General features: G+C 42.6%; 1 protein-coding gene across 2 annotated transcripts in view; it reads right to left on the bottom strand.

The window, feature by feature from the left end:
- Window positions 1-14,789, bottom strand: part of epha4b (eph receptor A4b) — a 99,127-nt gene extending 84,338 nt beyond the window's left edge. For both annotated transcript variants that reach the window (XM_039815853.1, XM_039815854.1), the window contains exon 1: window positions 14,602-14,789. In XM_039815853.1, coding sequence (XP_039671787.1) covers window positions 14,602-14,719 — 118 coding nt within the window. In that variant the 5' untranslated portion in view covers window positions 14,720-14,789. The remainder of the gene's footprint in view (window positions 1-14,601) is intronic.
- Window positions 14,790-16,845: the final 2,056 nt, after the last annotated feature.

Raw genomic sequence — 16,845 nt, 5'->3', positions numbered from 1 at the left:
GTCAGAGGCAGCCTCCAGCCCATGTGTGTATTCACAGAGACTAAAGACCATTTAGACAGCTTTCCTCAGGTTTTTTTGGGGGGAGTTTTTCCTTATCTAAAGTAAGTGTCGGAAAGGACAGAGGGTGTCTCCCCCTGAGGCAAATTTGTGATTTTTGATATTGGGCTTTAAAAATAAAATAAACTGCTTTGGCTTTTGAGTGGCATACAGACAACTGGACACAATAGTATAATAATATGTGATTTCAAGACCCAACGGAGAGGCACACACATTGTCGCAAAGACACACTCGGAGATTAAAGCTACCCATCAAGAAACTTCATGGAATTGAGCAAAATTGTCTGTTTCACGTAGTCAGAGTCAGAGTTATGCCAATGATATTCAGCGTGACACACTTACTGCAATGTAAGAGAGAGTGCAACCCCTCAAGTTACAAAACACATTTTCTCACTTCCCTGAGTGGTATCTTTAGTGCTTAAAACAATGATTAAATTCCATTTATATGCAGTTTCAGTTGGAGAAACAATGTCCCGGTTATAAACACATTGGAACTACTTTCTTCCCTTTTAAAATGGTTGTTCTGCAGAATATCCTGTGGAGTAAATATGTGAATTTTAACCTCTGTATTCGTGCTATATATGTTTTGATTCAATCCAAACTACCAATTTATGGACTGTACAGAAGTAAGCTGTTAGCTAGCTAGCCACGTATGCACTGACTGTATAGAAACTTTATTATTATTCGCCACATACGGTCACGGATGGCAAGTATGTGTGTGTCTGTGTACGTTCTGATCTCAAAACTCCGCAAAAGTCAAGTTCTGTCTGTCATTTTCCTCCAGTTTATCTCCCTTTTACCTTATTTCTCGGTATAGTATGTTTATGAAGTGTATTTAATAAATCATTGGAATAAGTGCACATTTTTAGTGCAAACTCCCACCCTCAGTTTGTGTTGTGAAAGACATTTGCTGCTGAAGTTTTCAAAGGAATAGCGCAGCGCAGCATGCAGACTGGAAACTAGTCTTGCTCTGTTCAAAGTTCAAAAAGCTGGTATCCAGCACCTCTAAAGCTCACTAACTAACACAGCTGGTTTGTTAAGTCCACAGAAATGTACACACTCCACAATCTATCTTCTCGCCTAACGCGGAGAGACAGCGTTCATACACTAAAACTAAAACTTTTCTTTTAGCTGTAACTTTCCAAAATTGTGAGCACCATGACATTCCATCACTGTTATTATGGAGGCTGAAATCTTTGAGACATATCTAATAATACCCAACTATCCGCATGGCTAGAAAGGCCAACTTCTAGTGGTAAGCAACAAAAAAATCGGATTCTAAAGTCTTATTAGCTGATGTGTAACAGAAGCCATTACATCTAAGGCCATTTTGCAGCCCACTGGGAAAAAACACACACACACACACACACACACACACACACACACATATAAACCTACACATCAACACTTTTTCTCATCCCCTCACACCTATTGTCAATACCACTTATCACTAGTAATCAATGACTGGACTCATCAATTATGTATGAGCTATAGCTTCCTGTCTGCTGACATAGCCAGTATGCATATACCCTATGTACGTGTGTGTGTGTGTACCTGTCTGTGTTTGTGTGTGTCAAAGACGAGAATGGAAAATAAAGAAATTATGAAAATGCATTGATTCCCCCAAACAGAAACAAAGCCACACCTCTTATAATGGACTTATCTGTCCATCCATCTCTAAAAGCTCTCTCTCACTCTTCTCTTTCTCAAGGGATCTGGCTAAATTGTGTGTGTGTGTGTGTGTGTGTGTGTGTGTGTGTGTGTGTGTGTGTGTGTGTGTGTGTGTGTGTGTGTGTGTGTGTGTGTGTGTGTATATGTGTGTGTGTGTGTGTGTGTGTATATGTGTGTGTGTGTGTGTGTGTGTTGGTGAAATCTAAGCAGGCCTGCATGCTGCCATGTTCGATCTGATGACCAGTGTCTCCACACACACACACACACACACACACACACAATCTGCAGGTTGTTGAGCTGCTAAACATGACATAGCATACCCACAGTGGAGCAAATTTCAAGGTTCAACATTCATGTATTGACATTATTCTTCACACTCAGTGAGAACACAAAAACAGAAATCGATCTACTGTGACGTCTTTCCCCGGCCTTTCTACCTAAAAACACCACTTCCACACAAACAGTCTCACTCAGGGACAACTACAGATCACATTTTTCCCAAGCGTTCATCAAGGGGCACAGGTGCACAGATCCATACACATGTGACCTGATTACTGTGAGAGTTGTTCGATTACAGAGAGACATGCTGTCTTATTGATTTTCAGCACCACACTGTAAGGTTTACATTCTGGAGGAGGTGGAGGATGTGAAGTTCTAAATTCCTGGACAAATGCTGTACAAATTCTGACACTATATAGAACCGTGTGCAGAAACCCCCAAACATGTTATTTCTCCTTCTCTTTGTCTCTTCATCTCCTTCTGTGTCCGTCTATTTTTCTTCTCACTCCTGTTTCCTCCCGGTGGGCTCTCTTCCTCTCACTGTCTGTCTGTCTGTCTGTCTGTCTGGTTCACTCTCTTTCTTGCTCCTTCTGTGTGTGTTTATGTCTCTCTGCCACTCTCTCTATCTCTCTCTCTCTCTCTGGTCGGTATCAACAGCTTCAGCTGGGCTGCAAGAAGCTGTGATCCACCTGCCAAGAATCAAACAGCGCTGCCAACAGCCAGACTGGCGCACAAAGAGACCAGGATGTTTAAATACACACACACACACACACACACACACACACACACACACACACACACACACACACACACACACACACACACAAGTTGGTGCCAGTGCCACAAAAGAGAAAGACTGCTCAATAAGACCACCACACAGACTCAATATAGAGTACAATATGGGTCTACCTAATGATTTCATAAGATCTTTTTCAGCTCAGAACACAGAATATTACATTGTTAGACGTGATCTATAACAAAGCGGGGCTTGCAACATGCTGATACTACATGTATGTAGCCTGGGAAAACCCTGACGAACTTCCGGCAAATTTGAGATGTGCTCTGCAAGTCAGTCTGGCCAAGAATCCATTCAAGCCCATTTCCAATGTTTCCAAACCGAGGCACCAATCACAGCCGCTGATTCGGGCTTTACACGATGACGATAGCGCAGCGATGGCGAGCAGCTTTTTGTTTACATTCAGCATGACGGCCGCCGAAGCGCAGCAATCCGTTGATGCCGCTGTCGCTGCTACGTCACCCGGATCGTTGGTCTGATTGGTAGCCTGGGTAAACCCTGACGACTTTCCAGCAAATTTGAGATTTGCTCTGCAGGTCAGTCTGGCGAAGAGCCCATTCAAACCCATTTCCAATGTCCTCAAAATTGAGGCACCAATCACAACCACTGAGGCGGGCTTAACACCAATCACAACCGCTGAGGCGGGCTTAACACCAATCACAACCGCTGAGGCGGGCTTAACACCAATCACAACCGCTGAGGCGGGCTTAACACCAATCACAACCGTTGAGGCGGGCTTTACGCGACGAGGATAGCGCAGCGACGGCGAGCAGCTTTTTGTTTACATTCAACATGACGGCTACCGAAGCCGTGCTTCACCATGACCTTGCACCATGACCTATTCTTGCACATGTAGGGAGCCTCGTGAATGAACCTGCAACATGTTAGCTGTTTGGAAATTCTTCAGCGTGTGTGCAGAAGATAACAAGTTAGCAATATGCAACACCTGCAAGGAAAAAGTAGGGCGTGGAGGGACGACACCAAAAACCAGAATGAATCACATTTTTTTAGTTGGATGTGAAAAGCGTCACCCGGATCGTTGGTCTGATTGGTTGAAGGACTATCCAATGAGCCCAGAGGCATTTGAGTGGCGTCCGTTGGTGACGCCCCTTTGGAAATGAACTGTCAATGAACCTTTCCCAGACCCACTCTCAGTTACAACTGAGAAGGGTCTGGTGTTAACCAGGCTACTTGATTGGTTGAAGGACTATCCAATTGCGCCCAGAGGCATTTGAGCGGCGTCCGTTGGTGACGCCCCCTTTGGAAATGGGCTGTGAATGAACCTTCCCCAGACCCACTCTCAGTTACAACTGAGAAGGGTCTGGTGTCAACCAGGCTAACGTGTATGAGCCTTGTTGTTTTCGTTCATCAGCTTAATGCTAAAATAAAGATAAGACAAGCGGCTGCTTGCGATAGCTTAATCTTTAGCATGCAGTCATGAGATTGGTATCAATCGTCTCATCTGACCCTCAGCAAGAGAGCTAATAAATAAAAGCATACTTCCCAAAATATGAATAACCATTAAATTAAACTAAATTCAGTTCATCAGAAAGATATTGCCACCGAGATTAAAATCTCTTCTTCAAGACAACAGAGGTTAAAAAACTAGATAAGAAAATGCAGAGTGAAATTTAAGTACATGCTCTAGTACGACGTGGCTTTGCAGCTTGCTCCATACAACGAGATAACTTACTGTACTCAGATGCAATGAATAAAACAGTTCCAACACTGCACACAAGTGTACACACACACACATGCACCCAATATCCCAGTATTAGTGCCGCCAAACACATAGATCTTCCTCTGCTTCCACTCCACTGAGAGTTCAGTTCAACGATTGAGAGTGTTGTCAGGGCAACAAAACGGGCCGACGGAGAGCAGGATGAAGGAGTGAGAAGGGTTGAGCTCTGAACTTTAGGAACAAATCTGCGTCGTATCAGGACTCGCAGCTCCTTCAGTCTTGCTGTATTTTTCATCAGTACTCTCTCCACTCATCCACAAACCACCAGAGGCTTTCAATCAGGCTCTTCTCCCTTAGGTTCCTCCCTCCTTCTCGCGCTCTCGTCCTTCACTCATGCCGTTTCAATCCGTCTTATCCTTATCTCAAGTGACTTTTGCTTTCCATTATTTTTTTATACACAAACCTCTTTTTTTCTACGATGCTTTTATTGGACTTTTTCCATTAAGACATAGTTCTGAATGGGGATTGTGTGTGTGTGTGTGTGTGTGTGTGTGTGTGTGTGTGTGTGTGTGTGTGTGTGTGTGTTGTATCTTTATCTGTGTTTGTGTGTGTGTTGTGTGTGTGTGTGTGTGTGTGTGTGTGTGTGTACTGAATGCGTATATGAATCCATCTTGCACCTTGCATGTGTGTACAGGAAAGGGGCGACTTCATGGCCAAACAGTGGCAAGATATTAAGGAATATCAACATTCATTTTAAATTGTTTATAGGTTATTTCCACTGACGAATCAGAACAGACTAGGCTTTTTTCGGGAGGGGAACTAAAAGCCAGGACACACCGACCAGACGGCTGACCGTCGACTGTCCAAAAAGTGCCACAGAACACACCAAAGAGACGAGATGTAATACGTCTCCATAACAGCAGGTGGCGCTACTCTGTATTGTTGCCCAAAAAATGAAAACCGGCAGCTGATTGGACGAACGCGTCACATGGGTTTGTTTTCTCCGGTAATTCAAAGCCAGACTGTCATGGCTGCTCGTTCAGAATACGATCTCATATTGTACTAAAATAGTTCACTGAAACATGTTTCTGAAAACATTTTAACCCTTGTGTGGTCCTTCGGGTCCCAGTGACCCGAAGGACAACACAAGGATTATGTACTTCCCTTTACTTTGTTGAGAATTGCTCTCTAAACCCTGTTTCTTGTAAAGTAAGTAAGTAAAGTTTATTTCTAGAACACATTTAAACACAGTTTAAGCTGACCAAAATGCTGTACAAACAAGAACTAAGGTGCTGTATTAACCCTTGTTTAGAGAGCAATTCTCAACAAAGTAAACGGAAGTACATAACCCTTGTGTTGTCCTTCGGGTCACTGGGACCCGAAGGACAACACAAGGGTTAAGCGAGAAATAGGCCATGCAGTTGCTGAATCTGTCTTCATTTCAGCTCAACAAAGGTCAGTTTAAAAGATTTTCGTCAGATTTTGAGAGACTCTAGTCCTGCCGCCGACTGAACATGTCAGGTCAGCGAAAATGAACGCCGACAGCCCCCCAGACTGACGACGGCACGGGACACACCGAACAGACTCGGGTCACTGACCTCGCCAGACTGTCCAACAGCCGATTTTCGGCCCTGCGTGTCCCGGCCTTTAAAGAGACAGGTTCTAAAATGGAGTGTCAGACAGAGGGTAAACACAGGTATATTCAGACAGACAGTATGAGAAAAATAATGGTTTTTTTTTAACATCAAAGCATGTAAAAATGAGCATAATATCCCTTTTCACATACAGTAAATGTGAAGTATGTTCTCATTCATAATTGAACATATTGACTTATGAACTGTAAATCTAAAGTTTGTGTTTCTTAGCTGGTCAGATGCTTTATGCCAACAGTATGTTCACAAACTGCATTTAATGTCTACAGTCCTTCAACATCTTTAGCATTCATACAGATTTACATTAGTTTGGCTAATACTGTCTGTACTCTTGTATTAAAAGTCTACACTGATGAACATGTTCCATGTATAATACAACAACAAAAAAGAGGTGTGAAGTGTTTGGAAATATTACTCTTTCAGCCGTTCTTTCACACCCTGAATTTAAAGCTTTATTTTGTAACTCCTTCGGTTACCAGATATCAGGGAATGTGAGAAATTATTTTACAGCAAAACTACAAACATTTGTGTTCACACTTCCGATTTTCAGACTCTATTTGTGTGCGTGGGATGTGTTTTCCCCAAAGCAGGCGTTTCCCTCCAATTCCAATCTGCAGTAGTTTTAATTTCATTGTTCAGTGAGAGTTCTGCGCAGGATGAGATGGGATGCAGCACGATATCAGAGGGGGAAATGTTATTCTTCTTTGAGTGTGATACTGTAGCTGTCTGCCAACTGAATGTGCCTATGAATAATTCAATGGATTTAAATTAAATTCTAATCCTAATTCTTATATGATTCAGTTCAATTACCCCCGCTTTCTAACTTCCCATTCAGTTCAGAGAAATGTAATGTTGATCCTCCACACTTCGACACACACAAAATTAAATTGGGTTGGACTGAATAATTACAAAGTAGCCTATAGCTATACAAGTGAGTGATAGACAGGAGCAGATCACTGAAAAGAAAAAAAAAGATGAATGCTGATTCTGTGAAACACACCAATAAAATTCAATTAGCTATTACATGCATGGCTAAGTAGTAGTTGGGTGTCTGAAAAATAATAATCAAAGTAATAATAATAATCATTTAGCCCTAAATTGCAAAACAAAGCTGATAAATGTTTGACTGGATTGACTCATTTGCTCTTAAATATCCATTTTTTTTGACACAAACTATTTTATATTACCAAATTGGATTTCATAAACATCATTCAACTCAACCACAACCATTTTATCATATATTTTTGTGCAATACTCTCTCTGTTCAACTGATACTAAGAGGAAGCCTATTCAGTTAACCACGCCAAACATTTGCAGGAAAATGAAACGAGACAAACGGGAAAATGCATCTACATTATTTATCAAAAGCTCTTACTGTAGGTCTAAACTGTGAGGTGGGATTTTTCCTGAATCTAATCAAATTTCAGGTAAAAAAAAAAGTCAATATAACAGCCATAAGTCTTATGATGTCTTAAGATGTCTTATAATCTACACTGCAGTCACAAATGGGTAAAAACTGTCATGTCGAGAAGCTCTTTTTCAAGGCAGCTGCTTTAGTGAAGAGATTTCTAAAAGGGATGCACATGGTTTATTGAAAACCTTCTCCAAAGCCTTGAAAACAAAGACAAAAAAAACCTGCCAACCCAAAAAGGCAGATGGTGCGCAAAGCTAAAAATGTTTGTAAGAATATTCATGCATGTGAGGAACGGTACCTCGTTGAGCTTGCATTTTTTTGGACCTCCTCCCCCTTCCACTGTGGCAGAAAGCGCATTACCCTACTCGGCTATTTCATATCCACTGGCAGCACTAGCAGAACAGAAAAGATGCCATTCTGACAGTCTATGACAGGAGCACTGCCCTTGTTTGTCGCTTGAAGAGGCTCTGGAGTGTGTGTGTGTGTGTGTGTGTGTGTGTGTGTGTGTGTGTGTGTGTGTGTGTGTGTGTGTGTGTGTGTGTGTGTGTGTGTACGGGTTTGTCTGCGCGTGCTGGTTGAATGCTTACACTGTTGAACTGTGACACCCGGTCAGATCCAGACACTTGTTTTTTTTAATAAGCTTCTTCCTCCAGTATGCCAACAACTCATCAAGGGCAAAGAGCAACAAACACATCCACACACCGCCATTACAAAGCGCACACAAACACACAATACACATACACACGAGCGAACACAAACAGGAGACCTTGAGGATTCAGAAACAACTTGCAGTACAAACCACGGACACGTCATCTACGCACAACCCTCAAACTGTGACGCATCCCACCACCGTTGCTTTAAAGAACTGAATTAAAATAGCTCACGAGGAGTGAATGAGCAGTGATAAAGGTGTTTTTTTTCCCGACACAGCACAGAACATTTTGTCTTTCTTTAAATTATCCCTCTTCGAGAGTGTGTGTGTGTGTGTGTGTGTGTGTGTGTGTGTTGTGTGTGTGTGTATTTCCCTCTTATTTGCTTTTTTTTGTGCTCTTTTAGTTATTATGGCATTCTCCCTGATGGTACAATAGCACACACACACACACACACACACACACACACACACACACACAGACACACACAGACAGAATCTCAGGAGTGAGCCACAGCAGTGGAGGTTAGAACATCTTATGTCAGATAAATGTGTGCTTAAAGAGGTTGTTTCTGCTGGTACTTTATCTGACTTGGTACACACCCATATGACATACACACACACACACACACACACACACACTTCTAGAGTAATTGTCTGTCTGGCAACTTGTGTGTCTGTTCTGCTGCCTCAACTTAAACCAATTTGCACTGATGTGGACACCATCAAGTGGTAAACAGAGAGACAGAACGAGCATAACAAGCAAAACACTGAAGCTAAAAAGAACAAGGGGGTGGATGTACTGCAGGGAAACTCGTGAGGGAATTATGCTATCAAAACAGACCAAACCAACAGACGTTTTGTTAGCTTGACCCTGTTTGCTGCTGTTCAGTTTTGTCTGGCAAACCACTACAGGACCCGTGCTTTTCAGCTAATATCCATGCATCGATAACATTAGCCCTCCTTGTGTCTGGAGACAAATGTCTAGAAGAAACAGGTCTACAAATCAGCAAACGGGGCCAACAAAGGACAAAAAGTAACCATTTGTGACTTGCATGAAAGCATCTGAGAAGCTACAAAATACACATAAAAAGTTCCAAACTGAAAACTTTAATTAAGGTCATTTTAAGTATTTGAACACATAGCCAATGTTTTTTCAGTCATGTTTCAGTCATGAAGGGAGTTATTTAACAGCTATAATACTTGGATATATACATTTGTTTGACCAATTTCATGTGCTAAATAAATAGGTACACAGATTATTTTAAATTCATGAATCTTTTTTGTAACATACAATCAAGAAGAAGCTGTATGAATATTTTCTGGCAGTTAAATTCCAGATTCTCAGGTATTTTGCTCTTCCCAGACCTTTCCAGCCGTTCATCAGCAAAAAAAAGAAGAAGAGCGCCGGCCAGCATGCTTACTTTATCTATGTCTGACCCAAATCCTCGGCTGTTTGTTTGTAAAGCTGGCTAATGCAGCCTTTCACAGGCGCTGCACGAGCCAAGCCCGCAGAATAAGCAACAAGAGAAAAACAGAAAGAGAGGGAGAGGTATACGGAAACAACCAAATTCAATTTAGCCAAATTAAAGGTCAGGGCAGGGGGTGGATGTGAGTGAGGAGGGGCAGAGAGAGGAGAAGGCAGATGAATTGGAGTGTGTGTTCGAGGGGGGGGGAAGGGGGGGTATCAGTGATTGTGAGGACCAGCAGTTATACCAGGGAGGCCTCAGAGGGGGAGGGGTGTCAGCAGACATGGTGGGGGCCCACTTATACCCAAACTTCACTGCAGCCATCAGACAGCACACACTGAGGGAAAGGCTCCTTTGACATTAATGAACTCTGCATCCGATGGAAATCATTCAAGCCAAAAACTTTTCAAGTTTAGTTATAGCTGTTTAAGGCACACGCATGGTCACCTTACTGGTGGGAGCTGAATGTGTTACAATTCAGTTGCTGTCTTATGTGTCAACTTGTGAAAAATGTAAAATTAGTTAAATGCACACTGACATACATTATAGGTTTTTAATACTGAAAAAGCAAGCAAAACAGAAAGAATTTTGTTTATTTAGCTCCGGTTTTGTTTGCATCATAAAATAAAAAAATAATTTTATGTATATACATATGCATACCGCTAAATGTAGTCCAGATGCTTTTCCTATCGTTTTTTTAAACAGCACAGTCTACAGACAGTCTTGTCTGACACGTTAGGTTTAATTCTGCCAAATTTGGTGGGGATATAATTTCGCATTAATAGATCAGCAGACTTTTTTAGACTTTTTTTAGAAGGAATAGTGGACATTTAACGGGTAGATATGAAGCTAAAGTCAGTAAATGGTTAGCTTAGCTTAGCATAAAAGCTGGAAAAGGGGAAAAAACGGCTAGCCTAAAGCTCACCTATAAACATTATATCTCGTTTGTTTAATATGTATAAAAGTCTCACTGTAAAAGTTACTATTTGCGGTATCATTGTGGGTTATATGTTATATATATATATATATATATATATATATATATATATATATATATATATATATATATCATTGTGGGTTATATGTTATATATATATATATATATATATATATATATATATAACATATAACCCAAAATGATATATATATATATATATATATATATATATATATATATATCATTGTGGGTTATATGTTATATATGTTATATATATATAACATATAACCCACAATGAAATATATATATATATATATATATATAGGGCTACTTCTCGGCCGGGTGCAGTGACTTCCTAGCTTTTTGTTTTTGCACAGATTTAAGAGATGTTTAATTAGTCAGCTTTATAGGTTCTGGTAGGCAGGTCCTTTTTTTTACCCTTGGACAGAGCCTGCTAGCTAAATTCCCCCTGTTTCCAGTCGTTATGCTAAGCTAAGCTAACCAGCTGCTGACTATAGCTTCATATTAAACAAACAGGCCTAAGAGTGGTACTGTGTCGATTCTTCTCTCTCTCTCTCTCTCTCTCTCTCTCTCTCTCTCTCTCTCTCTCTTTACTCTCACACACTCATACCCTTCTCTGTCACTGCGCTGTATTTATAACCCCATCTATCAGCCAGCCCCAGTAATACATGACACTATTCTCTGGACCAAGACCGCTAAACTGCCCCCCAGCCATACATTATGATAGGATGAGCGTGTGCGTGTGCGTGTGTGTGTGTGTTTGTGTGTGTGTGCAGGTGTGCATGTGCACATGCAGTACGTCCATGTGTGCCTATGTTAAGCCAGATATAGGAGCTCCGCCTCATTACAGAAAACATACAGTGGCTGTCCAACTGCCTACAGCGCTACTGAAAGTCAGAGGTCAGAGAGAGAGAGAGACAGAGAGAGAGAAGAGAAGAAGAAGACAAATGGGGAAACAATCAAGGAGAGAGAGATGGAGGAGAGAAGGGCAGATATGAAAGGAGGGGGATTAGAGATGGATCGGAGTGGAAGAGGGAGACGAGAAAAACAGGAGGGTGCAGGCGCTTGCTGTCTGTCTCCGCTGCTCTCTGATGAGAGCGCAGATCTATATCCTCTTCTGTCCAAGGTCATGGTTGTTACATGGGAGCATTGCAATCTCTCCGACTCATACACACACTCACACACACACACACACGCACACACTTGAGGTATGGCTCTGCCGATAACTACAAGCAACCATTATAGATTAAAGCAATTAAAGCAGAGGAGACCTTTGACCCAACATTATACCACAGTCAGGACCTTGTGTGAATCATACGATGCGTGTGCAAAATGAGGGCATGCTTTACATGTGCTTGCCTCTGCACTAACTGTTCACCCTCATGTTAACCTTACAAAGCATTAGGACTATACCATAAACCACAGTTGAGTCACGTTTTTCCCATGTTTAGTTGTTTTTCCTCTCCCTTTCCGCCCGTTCTTGTAAATTAATTCAATTATACGTCCGTTTGCGCGCAGTCTTCAGGCAGATTTTGGAGTTAAATCATTCATCTAGCTCTATTAGTATACTCGAATCATTATGCAAGTGCGGTGGAAGGAAGCACGGGGCTCCCAGTCATGCTCTTATGTTTTCCAGGATTGAGGAGGTATATTTAGAGAGAGAGAGGAAAGACACAAAAATAGAAATACTCTGCTCCCTCCCCCACCAGGAATCTGCACGAGGATGCAGAAAGGGGGTGCAAAGAAACAACAACAAAAAAAGAGAGAAGACACATGTTCCACCTTGTTAGAAGGGACATGGGAGGAAAGTAAAGACGGGACGAGCACAGCGGGACAAAAAAAAGGAACCATGGGAGACCTGTGAGCGTCCACCCTGCTGTTACATCAGTATGCCCTCAGGGTTCAGACACGGGGTGTGTTGGGCTCCCTCTGCTGGTGCGCAAAAACTCATCCACTCCTCTTCCTCCTCTTACTGTTGATAACAAAGACCTTGAGAGGATGCTCTTCATCAAAACAACTTATGAATGAAGCCTTTTCCATCACGTCTCATGTACGCACGCTAACTTTGCTTCAGACAATTGTATCAATTCTCCGGAAGCACCGTGTGCTGCCGGTCCAGCCTCACAACTGAGATTCTTCTAAATGCCAACAATTTTGGAGCAGATCAATAGCTCTGGTAGTAAACCAAGCTTGTTGTCAGCTTAACAATATTTTCCCGCTAACACTATCAACTCTTTCAAATGGGGCTTTGTTCTTAATTGAGCCTTAAGAGCTCTACCTCTTCTTTTATGACAGCCTCGCTTCTACTCGGCAGACTCAGAGGGAGGATTTCCTGGAATGATATGACTACTGAGATATGTGGGTGGAGAATATGCACACTCATAGACAAATATAAGACACACACACACACACACACACACACACACACACACACACACACACACACACACACACACACACAACTGGTACAAAGAAGAGCAATTCCTCAGCTGAATGTGCAATCACAGCATGAAAACTGGGAGGCCGAACAGGTAAATACAGGGCATGGAGTGGCTGAAACAAAAATGGCTTCATTGGTTTATATTTTTTAACGTGTACACACCCTCCAAAGAAACACACAAGCCGGGCAATGAGCTGAACTGTGTACACACCCTCCACAAACACACACAAGTCGGGCTAAGGGCTTAGTAGGTGCAAATTAGGCCAATAATCTGACACAGCAGGACAGAGAAATAACCGGATGAACGACCAAGTCAGTCACACACAAACGTGGACTGCCTGGCAGATTGTTTGAAAAAGTGTGTATTAGTCATTAAAAAAAACCAGACCCTTTGTTCTGTGTGAACTCCACGGGGCTGTGACATACATTTTAGCGGCATGTATGCACACGCAGCTTATTCTGTTAAGTCAGCCAGAGACAGGAGATCCCATCAAAGCTGTCATTGTGTGCATACTTGTGTTTAAGGTGTGTGTGTGTGTGTGTGTGTGAGAGAGAGAGAGAGAGAGAATAAGTAAGAAAAGACAGAAAATATCAATGAAAGGCAAATCATCCAGCTCATAACAGGGATGGAGAGCTTTGTTGAGCTACACAGCAGGACTGACTGGAGCTTTGGGGAATACCCAATGAAATGATTCACAGAATGACAATCCAGTCACAGCTGTATCATCTCCAGGCAGACTGTCTGACAGCCAGCCAGCAAAAAAATTCAAATAGCCTACAATTTGCTTTATAGAGCAGTTATTGTGGAAATAACTTGTGCACACCGCTCTGTTCTTTTCTCCATTTAGTGCAACTTCCCATTAAACAAGCCAGCTCCCCTGTTTCAGCCCACCAAGCAGCAGTCAGGAGTAGTTAGTGAGTAAATGCATTGGCTAATTTCAGGCCGAGCATCGATGTTAATACAATAAGTGAGAGAGGCTCAGCAGCAGCGTGTGACAAATTTAATGTAATTGCTGCTCCTCGTTTGCAGACTGAGGCAGTGGGCTACAGCAGAAAAAAACAACAACATTTATCAGTGCTTTATAATGAAGATATTAATAACTAAGAGGGGTTTTGGCAGACATGTCAATGTTGTTTTGGCGTAATCTTTATAAGTTAGGCTACTTGAATGCAATAAATATAGTTACAGAGATTAATAACATGCGAAAGAAGCTTTCCCGCTGCCAGAAAGTGAAATGTCTACATAGCCCTCTCTATCTTCAGCATGGCAGTATTGTGTATATGTCATACAAATTTAATGTCAGTAAGCTCGGAAAAGAAAAACGTGACGAACAGCCCTTCTCTCTCTCTCTCCGCTTTTCTTTATGCATGATTCATAACCAAGCCGAGCACTTAACGGGAGTCTCCGCCGCTGCGCTCCGCTCCTTCCCCGGCAAGTGGAGCCGCGGGATGGGGCTCCCCAGCCGCCAACACTGCGCACAACCAAGTCATCTCACTCCACCTAAGGATCACACAAAACCACGCCAGGACACCCACCTTCATTCTCCGGGTAATTCCGTAAGGCTCGGCACGGCGACAACGCGTGAAAAAGGAAGAACAGGGAGGACGGGAAGAAAAGGGATGGATAGATCCACAGGACGCGTGGTGGTGCCATTTTTCAGGCTGCGCTGCGCCCTCGCTGCATCCCTGTTGGCGGTGTCGAGTCGGTGAGCGCAGCTCTGCGATTGAGGGGCGAGAGAGAGAGAGAGAGAGAGAGAGAGAGAGAGAGAGAGAGGGAGAGGAGGAGACGCTGGGAAGGAGGTTCCACAGCCAGCCAAGTCCTGTCAATCAGCCGCCTGACTCTGGGGTGGTATAGCATAGAGGCCTTTGGAGACTCCTCACATAAGGTTACACTGTAGTAAAAAAAAAAATCCATCTGAACATGTGATATTGACTTTAAAAAAAGTTTTTTTTCCTTTCCCACTCCCCAACCAAACAGATAGCAACAACGCATTCAATTGTCAGTGTTTCAGGGGCATAATCAAGATGTTGTAACCCTCTTCCAAGGCCATCCTAAACTGAACACCGTTGTGCTTCTAACGTAATAGTAGGCTATATATGTCCTAAACCAAACCTTTTATGGGATTAGATGATTCTAAGCACATGTTTGGAACAGTTCATTTTAAGGAGATACAGAAAAGTATAGCAACACATATTTTTGATTACTTTATTTATTTTTTGCTCACCTGCTCACAAATTAATAGTCAACTCATTTGTAACCAAACAGGGACAGCTGTGCATCCAATCCCCCTTTCAGGAGCAGTGAAAAGTGGTCGCTGAGAATTAGAAGCAAATTTTGTCATAACCTTTGTAGGCTACTTATAGTCTCGAGTTGCAAGACCTTCCTCCACAGCGCTGCGGAGGAGGGTCTGGCTAGTCCACACAGCATTCTGGGATGGGAGAAAAACGTGCTCTGGTTTATTGGCATTTCTTTAAACCAATCACAATCATCATCATGGGCGGTGCTAAGCGCCGGAAGTAGCCACGGTGCCGCTGCAAACTAGCCTCGGGAAGGAACTTGTTTCGGTGGAACATGTGTACCTTCAAAGGTTGTTTTAGTCGTGCAAACAGAAAACTCCGATTGGACAGATAGTCTAGCTAGCTGTCTGGATTTACCCTGCAGAGATCTGAGGAGCAGTTAACCATAGTCCTCAGAAATCCACCAGAGTTTAGAATGCCAACACAAAGGTGCTATCGGCAGCAGAAAACCAGATAAAGAAAAGCACCTGGTACCAGAAATGAGTCGAGTCGAGTCATGACGAGACTAACCATGCAGTGGAAATGAGACAAATGTGAACCAAACGCTATGAGATTGTTTTTTCATTCACGTAAGGCCAACACGAAATTGCAGTAAGCAATGTTCGAATATGTAGGTGAGATAGTCGTTTTAAATGGAAAATGTCCATGCGGTAAACTGAGTTCAGATGGATTTACCCTGAACCACATTCTTGGAAGGCACAAACCTCAACAAAACCCAACCATCTCATTACTGATCCAGAGTTGAGATCTACAGTATTGTTCACCGTGATAAACACTGCCATCTCACTCTTCGAAAACACTGTCAATTATTTTGATAAGCGACATGGGCACATGGCAATTACTGGATGAGTGTCAGCTCAGGCTTGCCCCTCTCTCTGTCTTTGCCCAGTTGTTGATATGGTTCCTGCAGATGCTACCAGCAGTAGACAACACTGACATGCATAACAGATCCCAATCAAACACTTTGTGGAGATTTATTCTGCATATATTAAATGCATGCATGTGTGTGTGTGTGTGTGTGTGTGTGTGCGTGCGTGTGTGTATTTCATATGGGTGTGTACCAAGTCAGATAAAGTACCAACAGAAACAACCTGTCTTAGCACACATTTATTTGGCATAAGATGTTCTAACCTTCTCCACTGCTGTGGCTCACTCCTGAGATTTCTAGGCCAATTTACCCTCCTGTGACCAACCACTGTATGACAGCTGTGTGTGTGTGTGTGTGTGTGTGTGTGTGTGTGTGTGTGTGTGTGTGTGTGTGTGTGTGTGTGTGTGTGTGTGTGTGTGTGTGTGTGTGTGTGTGTGTGTGTGTGTGAATGTGAATCTTGCTGTTGGAATCGAATATACTGTACTGTCTTTAAACATGAATAAATAACGCGCGCAGCCTGTTGTGTGAAACGTGCGAGGAAGAGCTGAGAATGTGCAAGGTCAAACTTTTCATTCTTCCTCTTCTTTAACACCGTTGACGGAGCTCGTGTAGCG

The sequence above is a fragment of the Perca fluviatilis genome, chromosome 11 (assembly GCF_010015445.1).
Source record: "Perca fluviatilis chromosome 11, GENO_Pfluv_1.0, whole genome shotgun sequence".
Classification (NCBI taxonomy): Eukaryota; Metazoa; Chordata; class Actinopteri; order Perciformes; family Percidae; genus Perca; species Perca fluviatilis.
This window is presented reverse-complemented; position numbering and strand designations above follow the sequence as displayed.